The 8,879-nt window shown below is 49.5% G+C and overlaps 1 protein-coding gene across 1 annotated transcript in view; it reads right to left on the bottom strand.

Annotated features, from left to right (window-relative positions):
- Window positions 1-8,879, bottom strand: part of ADAMTS14 (ADAM metallopeptidase with thrombospondin type 1 motif, 14) — a gene marked incomplete at its 3' end in the record, with an annotated part of 31,758 nt that overhangs the window by 11,460 nt on the left and 11,419 nt on the right. The window contains exons 6-7 of the mRNA XM_009890937.1: window positions 7,179-7,262; window positions 5,317-5,464 (exon numbers count right to left, since the gene is read on the bottom strand). Of these exons, the coding sequence (XP_009889239.1) occupies window positions 5,317-5,464; window positions 7,179-7,262 (232 nt within the window). The remainder of the gene's footprint in view (window positions 1-5,316; window positions 5,465-7,178; window positions 7,263-8,879) is intronic.

Raw genomic sequence — 8,879 nt, 5'->3', positions numbered from 1 at the left:
GGGGAATGAAAAATTAAAAAAAAAAAAACAAAAAAAAAAACCCAAAACTGCAGCCTGGCCAGCCAGAGGCAGAGCCAGTCGCCTTCAAAAACTCCTGTCTCGCTGGTGATGCCCACCAGCATCCACACATCGCTCACAGCCGTGGGACGGACAAGGAGCTGTGAAGCCTCCTGCCCTTCTCCTGGGTCCTCCTCCTAGCAGAGGTCTGGCACAAGGCAAGCGCAGGCAAAATTAAGAGGGGGGCCCGGCCCCGCGCGAGGCTTCCCTGCAACAGGAGGAGAAAACGAAGAGGAAGGTGCTGAGGAGGAGGAGCTGCCCAGGTCCCTTGGATGGCAACCCAAGGACTTGGTCACCAGCACGACCATCCTGGCTACCAAAACCAGGCTGAGGTTTACGCTGAGGCTCGCCGGCATCTCTCTGCCCTCGTGCCAAGGCACCTTGGCTGGCGAGAGGGCAGCCAAGGGACCCACGGGTGCTTTAGTGGTGACCACCTCCTCCCAGCCCAGAAGCAGCATCCCCTGTGTTCTTCTTCATTAAAAAAAAAACAACCAAACAACAATAAAGAAGAAAGGAAGAGAGAAGAACAAAAGGCGTGAGGTGCCCCCCAGAGCCAAAAATACAGCCTTGCTCACCACAGGCTACGGGGGACGCCCCGGCGATGCACCCGCACATGCACCCGCGCCAGCCCGGGGCAAAGGGGGGCCACCCCCCTGCCAGACAGAGCCGGGGAGGACCATGCACCTCCCCAGCCCCCAGCCCTCGATCAAGTGCAGTGCAGTGGGGCAGCTGTGGGCAGGGAAGCCTTCCCCCCATCCATTCAGCAATTCTTCTAGAATTTACTCTCCATTTTTTTTTCAAATATATATATATATTTATTATTTTTTTTTAAGACTGACCCTTTTTGGCATCAAGGGAAAGGAAGTTAGTGAAGGAAGCACTTACAGGTCCGAGAGGCAAAAGCAGGGCAGGACCATGCTGGATAACTCTGCCCTGGGGATAGGGATGCTCCAAGAGGAAAGCCCAGTGAGCCAAGAGGGAGGCTGAGCTGCAGCAGGAGAGGGATGCTGATGAGCTGAAGGTGGATTCACACCCCTACGCCTGCCCTCCTGCACACACCCTGGCCAAAACATGGCATCCACAGAGCCCAAACATCACCATCCTCGTGGGCCACTTGCTCCGCACCAGCAGATTCGTGACTAATTGCCCTGGAAGAGGGTGGAGAGGAAAGGATGTGATGGCACTCAGCGTAATTCCTGAACTGAACGAGCGGGTGGGTCCCGGCACCACGCAGCTGGCCACGGACAAGAGATTAAAGCGAAAAATAAAAGGTTTCCTACAGCTCTGCCCTAAAGTCAACAGTAGTTGACTTTGTGGGCGCACTGAGCAGATCAAATGCCTGATGGGACAAGCGACAGGTTGCTGCTGCACCGCTAGACAGCTAGAAGTCACCATCACCCCAGGCATAGCACAAAACCAAGGGGGTTTGGGGTGAGCATTTCCCTCAACATTTCTATTTATCAGCTGAGCGGAGATTTTCCAGGGTGTCCACCTGCACTGGAACTTATAAAGGAAACTTCTCCCATCACAACAATTTAATTTTTCAAAACAAGCCCAGACATGAACCTTCGAAGGGCTCACCCACACGCTATTTTGTGGGAAGCGATGGATGCATTTTTGCCTGTGCTCCAAGCGAAGGAGGTCAGGTGAACCCAAGTGGCTGAGCAAAAAGCCCAAGATTAAATAAATACCCGATTCTCATTACAGGCAAAGCGAGTTCACTTCTGCCTGCGAAGCACCACGAAACCTCAGAGAAACCTCTGCAATGACAAAGATCTTCTCAAAGCAGCTTCAATAAATCAAAGCAGCTTAAATAAATACACCCCGGGTTTTATTTACTGGAGGAAGCGTTTGTTTTTCATCTTCCCCGCGTTCAAGTGGGCAACGAGACTTACTCCAATGAACAAATAAACTAAAACACCTTAAGAAAGAGAGCGGAGAAACGACGTGCTCAGTGGGCACTGTAGTCAAGAGGAAAGCAAAAGGTAACAAAGGCCAAACTAAGAGTTTGAGAGATGGAACCAGGTAATCATAGAATCATAGAATGGTTTAGGTTGGAAAGGACCTTGAAGATCATCGAGTTCCAACCCCCCTGCTATGGGCAGGGACACCTCCCACCAGCCCAGGTTGCCCAAGGCCACGTCCAGCCTGGCCTTGAACACCTCCAGGGATGGGGCCTAACTGGGTTTAATAATTGGGTTTAACCATACAGTAATGAGTCTAATCCTGGATAAATCACTTCAAAAGACTTCCCCCCCCGCCCAGCCATGAAACTTTCCACAAGAAAGCAAATATCTGGAAAGTTTTCTGGACAAGGGGAGAGCAAATATATTTTGTCTAGGATGAAAATGGCCCAAATTCCTAACCAAAGAGGCTCTGTATGTCTGGATGGGAGATGGGACACAGAAACATGAAAAGGTGGATGTTCAGGAAGGCAGACACTGGTCTCATAATTAAGACCCCAGTGAGAACTGGAAGAAGTAAAGGGTTCTCCACAGAGAACGATGGCAAGAAGTGACTACTAGGAAAATACTTCATTGGTAAAGACTAGATCAGCCTTACCAGACACGCACATAGGAGAAGCGGCATGTCCTCACCGTACCAGCAAGACACCAGCCAGTCTCTCACTTCCTCCAAATGCACTTTAGACTTCTTTATCGACATCTCCTACTTGCTTTCAGCCCCTCTGACCTTCTACATGAACCACCAGCCTGCTCAAAGGCCAACCGTGGGTAATTACAGGGCAACAAATTAAATCTAAGGCAAAAGCATCCTCCAGCCTGGGCCAGAAAGCCCTCCATGCCCACCTGCTGTGGAGGGACAAGGCACTCTTCTGCTCTACACAGGGCCTCAGCAGCAGCAATTAATAATTTACAACCCATCTGTCCACCGCCGAGAGGCATTTCTCTTTGGAGGGCAGAGGTTTATTTGCAGCCCACACGCGAGGGCAGCGCAGCTCAGCTGTCGCTCCTGGCCCTTCCCTCCATGCCTTCCAGCTTCCCTCCATTCCCAAAGCAACGATTGCATCAGCTTTCCAAAATTACTCCGCGTCAGCCACGACTGCTCCCATCCCATCAAGAGATGCCACGAGCAGGGCTGTTGCCAGCACCGAGAAGTTTTTGTAAACCTCCTTAGGGCTTGGCTTGGACCTGCAACAGAGAAGAACCAAGACTGCAACGCTTTGCAAGGACTTGCATCCAGCTTAACCAGCACCACGCTAGACCAGACGCTGGTCTGGTTTACTGGCCAAGGGGAGGTGACACACCACAGAGAGAGGTACGAGCCGTGTCTGGGGGTTGGACTAGATGATCTCCAGAGGTGCCTTCCAACCCTGACCATTCTGTGATTCTATGGTGGGGATGTGGAGATGGAGCATGGCTGGCTTGCCAGCATGGAAATTGTCTGGGCTAAAAGGACCACACCGGTTAGTGAGACAGGTTCAGCACCATCTCCATTGCTAATTGGGCACACAACTGTAAGGAGTGATGAGGCATTAAGCTAAGCACAGGCTTGACATTTAGGCTCTATTCCCAGGTCCCTGTGACTCAGAGGACTCCATCCTCAAAGGCTTCCTTTCTCCCAACTTGTTGATTTAGGCTGTAGGACTTTTGGGGCAGGACCACCTCTGCCTTCAGCTCAGCTTCAGGGTACATATGAGCAGAGCAGATGCTTTCCAACTGGCACATACACTCTACAGCAGTGGCTAAAGAAGCCAGTAGGTATTTGCCATCACCTCTGCAAGCCGCTCAGATACCACCAGCAAACATACGCCATGAGCAAGAATTGAAGGTGCCGCGGTCTGGTCCTTCCATTGCATATAGCCCTGAGCTGAAAAGGGATGATATGGAGTGAGGAGGACATCGTTTTGAGGAAAAGACGCAAAAGTAAGCCAAGTGTTACTATTCCAGCAGCCCAACAAGAGGGCGGTACCCGATGGGTGAGGAGCACCCGCACCTTGTGCCATGCAACGCAGCCAGGCAAGGACACGGCAGCCATGGGGACTTGTGCAGAAAGCAAACACCCGGCCCAGAGACGTGTGAAAAGCAGCGATCCAGATCCACAGGGAAAAGGGGAAGGAGCTGGAACGAGCATCCCTACAGCAGGGCTACTCCATCCGTCTCACAACTCCTTCCCACCAAGGGGAAGTTCAGCCAGTCTCCCCCTTCTGCCAACATGCCAAAAAAGGTCCTCAGCAACGCTTTTGGACACAGTCGCTTTGCCAGGAAGGGTCTAGAAAAATGAAACAAAAGCTGGTATTTCACCCACGCTGCTGCCGTGACTCCAGACGAGGTTCCCAAGGCAGGTCAACAGCTCAGCGAGGAGGTTGTTGGGACAACCCAAGCTCTGCTCTTTGATGGCCAACAGCACGTTCAAGAGGGCTTCCAGCTGAACGTCTCCTGTGGTTCATCCCCTGCTGCGGGGAGAACCTTTCCAGGGAGGTAACTGAGGCGAGGACAGGACTCCTCCGTCTCTCCTTCTTCCCATGCACACCAGAAGGACTCGTGCTACAAATCAGTGTGACATCGCCAGAACGTTCGTGTCATCAAAGGGAGCCTCCTGATGGGAAATTCAGACCTTGCCACCAGTGTGGGAAGGAGGAGGTGGCAATTTGGAGGCAGTGGGCTCAGGAGAACTGGGAGAAGTCACTTCTCATGATGCCACCAAAGCATTCGTGACATGTTAGAAGCTTTTCCTCCAATTTTTTTAAATTTTTTTTTTTACCTAGATCTCTAACTGCTCAGACCACATCGGCACAGCCTCTGCACCAAGAGGCTGAGAAGACTATTGTCATCGCTCCTTCCAACCTCCTCCTTGGCCCAGGGTTTATTCAATGCTCCCATGTCCAGTCCTAAGAGGGCCAAGAAACCAACCCATGTAAAAACAGGTTTTAAAGGTCCTCCAGAGGACAGAAAGGACTGACTGACCCACGAAAATCCCTCTGGTATTCCATCTTTTTTGTGTTTGTTTCTTTTTTTAAAACTGTTTGGGGCACTTTGGGACAAGGGGAAGATTGGTACATGAAACCAAAGTAAAGGCAGAATGAATAAAGACGATTTCTTTATCCATTCAGGTTGATGATCTGGATTAATTCTGTCTTTCTTCTACTTCATATAAAAAAAAATACCAATTTTTATAACCTTTTCCTGGACCTTACTGGCTAAGAAACAGACTGTGTTTGCAAGAAATCCTCTCCCCTCGCTGGCTTTCCCCCAGCAAACTGCACATACCTGATCGAGATAAATACAGTACCTTGCATACCTGCGGGACCAAAATCTTGCCTGGTGAGGAATACAGCGTGGTCGTGGTACTCGGCGTGCTCCGGGTCAGAGCGCTGCTGCGAGTGAGCCCAGCGGCAGACCTGCTCCAAGCTCCGAGATGGGTTCCCTCGCTCTATCAGGCTGACTGACTGGGTAAAGAATTGGAAAAAAAAGAAGAAAAAAAAAAAACCACAAAGAAAAAAGAAAAAAAAAATAAAAAGACTGTTAAGGTAGTCGGGGAAAAGGAGCCTGCCAAGAGTTTTTGGGGTCAGAAAGACTCCTAAGCCCTGCTTCTCCATCATTAGAAGTATCAACATCCTGCTTCGCATCTGCAAAGCATCTTGCGCCTTTTTTTATTTTAAAAAAGCAAAGAAACCATTCCCACAAATGGATGTGGTCTGGTAGAGGACGGTATGTGACCCTCTTTGGTCACACAGGTGCTCGGGGCAGCGGTAGATAAAAAAAAAAAGGAGAGAGGCTGAGAAGCAAAGAGGATTCGGGTTCTCAGCTCCTGCACGGGCTGCTCGTCAAGATGTCACGAGATGCTGATGCTCAGCAATGAGCAGAGCAATGCTCCCCTGTAAAACTTGACCCACAGAGACCGAGACCCTAGTAGAAAGTAGGTGGAATTGTCAAGGACTGTTTTATAGCAGTCACCTTGTCCTTAAGCTTTTGTTTGTTTGGTTGGTTTGTTTTGTTCAAGATTAGCATTTGGCAAAATTATGCTCTGTAAGTTATGCTCTATAAATTATACTCTATAAAATGAATTATGCTCTGTAAAACAAATTATGGTCTCAGGCAGGTACCCGCTGAGCCGCAGCGGTTGGAAAAAAGGTAAGAAATATTGCTCTTCCCTTGGCCCTTAAGTGGAAGCCATGGAGGTTTTATCCTACAAAGTGCAAGGCAGGAGATGAGAAGCCGCAGGACTCCTCGCTCAGGAAGCATCAGACCTAAACTGTGGTGAGCTGAGATTTTGCCTGGATTCAAACATCTGCTCATCCCTCTGTCTCTAGGAGGAACTGGGTTTCTGCCGGCCAAGCAGATTTCGGGGTTTTTTTCCCCCCAAGACCTAACGGGGCTTATTTGTGGACCACACACACAGACACCACCGTGTTGACTCATTAATATCCTTCCTAGGACGCTTCACGTAGCAGAAGGGCTTGCCGCAAGAAGTATAGCAAATCACATTGTTTTAAAGAAAATCTTCTGGCTGCCGAGCTCAAATCAGCCTTAAAAAATAAATGCAACCTGAGACACCCCATGAAACCTTTTTCTGCCCTGCCCAAGCCACCCGAGAGCTGCGGGACAGCCAGGGAAGCCCTCTGGGGCTGCCAAGTCAAGGCTGTGATACGGGAGATCTCGGCCTCAGCTTCTCCTCACTAATATCCAGCTCCTGCCCATTTGGGAAGCCACCTTTGTCCCGTCATCTACCGCCACCCCTAGAGCTTCTGAAGAAGCCTGTCATGGTTCTTCCCACACCCCAGAGCGAGCAGATAAAGGTTGATGACAGCCATCCACCGTCTGCCCAAGGACCCCCCCTTTGCCCCGGGGCTGGATGGCTCTGGGACTCTCCAGACCTTCGGGCTCCAGAAACCAGCTAGATGAGGGTTCAAGGTGAATACAGTTGTCACTTGGGCTTTGACAGCTGACCTGAACAGCCACATTTTTCCAAGCCGGCGCTTATCTAAGTGCTAAATATTACGGTGACGAGACACTAAGCTGTGGTGTCGCTGCACGGCCATGGGAGAAGCGGCAGCTGCCTGCTGTGCCTACGTTGCATTTCAGCAACAAAAGCAGCCGAAAAGCTGTGGCCAGCCCGCATAGCATCATCACCCCCTCGCCACATCCGAGCGCTGTATTTACCTGGCGGTACCCCACCATGATCATCCTGACCAGCACGATGTTGATGTGAATGCCCAGCGACTCGTCATGATAAATTTCATCCACCTGAAGCAGGGAGGGAAATAAAACAGAGAAGTCAAGACCATGCCAGCTCTCAAGCTCCTCCTGTCCCCCACGCTCCCACATTCAGCATCCCACCCCGCTTTCCAAGACCGCACAAGACCAGATGCAAAGATGTCATTTCCCTCCTCCCACCCCCAGCATTTATTTTTTTTTTTAAAATTATTGTCTCCTGTTTAAATATCATAAAGTGAGAAAACCAAGCTGGAATAAGCCATATTTCCTCAGGATGGGTGGCTCAAACGGTCAATGACATCACCCGTCCCATCAAGAGAGCGGAGGAGGGTTGCGTTTCCCATGGGGGATGTCTCCACCGCCGAGCATCTCGCAATGAGCCATTGCCCCCTTCGGAGTATGAATTGCTCAGATGGAAGGAAACGCTTTGGACTTCAGTATCCTTGTGTTTGGTAGAAAGAAAAAATGGCTTTTTGGGGAGAGGCGAGCGATTGTATCAAAGCAAGGGCATTACTCAGTCATACTGGTGAGTCAAAGTTGACCTACCACTTCAGAAACCCCAGGAGAGGACAACACAATAAAAAGAAGATGGAGGGCTTGTGAGTCAATAAGATATCTATCAACGTGGGCTATTAAAAATGTCATTGCAAAGGAAATAATGAGCTATAACCTTTTCCTTCTGCGTATGTAGGATGAATAAACAAATTCTACCGCTACCGAGAGAAGACGACATCCAGATGAGAAAGGTCCTGGCCACCGAGAGAGGCACTGAGAGGGCAGACACAAACACACACAAGCACAGGAGATCCTGCACCAGCCTTCACCCACCTGCACAGCACGTGTGGAAATACAGCTCAGGAAAAAAAAAAAAACCCACCCCAATTTTTAGGGAACAGGACTTTCTTATTCCCCAAATGTCTCCAAAATGAACACTGCCACAAACGGGCGTTCAGTGCAGAAGCTGAGGAAGCCAAATTAAAACCCTTTTGAATGTTGACTAGAATTAGCGTCTAAATTAAAATACACTTTTTCAACTTTGTCCAAGAGAGAAATAATTTGCCTCCGCTCCGTTGTACCTTTCCAGACTAGATAAACATCATAAAGACAGGTTCACGGAGCTTTTCTCTCTTTTTTTTTTTTTCCCCCCCTATTCCTCTTTTTTTTTTTTTTTAAGCTTACATTTGAATTCGAGGGTTGGGTGACAACTACCCCTTTACTGCTGCCTGCATCCAAGCCTGCCATTTCCCAGACTATACGAGTGCTTCACGACACCCCCCCCCCCCCCCATTTATAGGCTGTGCTGCTCTTTAAAACCCATTTTTAACCCCCGAGACCCAGCATTAACATTTCCCTAAAAATAACTAATACTCTCGCGAAGCGACTCCTAGCCGTGTCTTGAACACAGCAAAATTGATTAAAAAATAAAAATCAATAAATAAATTGGCGGTCTGTCCCCATTAATGCATCCCTTTGGATGCACAGGCTGTAAGCCCCGCGGGGTCATTGCTTCATCAGCGTGGAAAGATAACGCCGCACAACCCATCCTCGGCTTATCATGGTTGGGATGCTCCTTCACGCTGCACCAATAGCTTTTAAAGGCATTTTGTAAGAAAAAAAATGAGAATGTGATGGATTTCTCCCGATGCT

This window comes from Charadrius vociferus, unplaced genomic scaffold, assembly GCF_000708025.1.
Source record: "Charadrius vociferus isolate BGI_N301 unplaced genomic scaffold, ASM70802v2 scaffold1528, whole genome shotgun sequence".
In the NCBI taxonomy this organism is placed as follows: domain Eukaryota; kingdom Metazoa; phylum Chordata; class Aves; order Charadriiformes; family Charadriidae; genus Charadrius; species Charadrius vociferus.
This window is presented reverse-complemented; position numbering and strand designations above follow the sequence as displayed.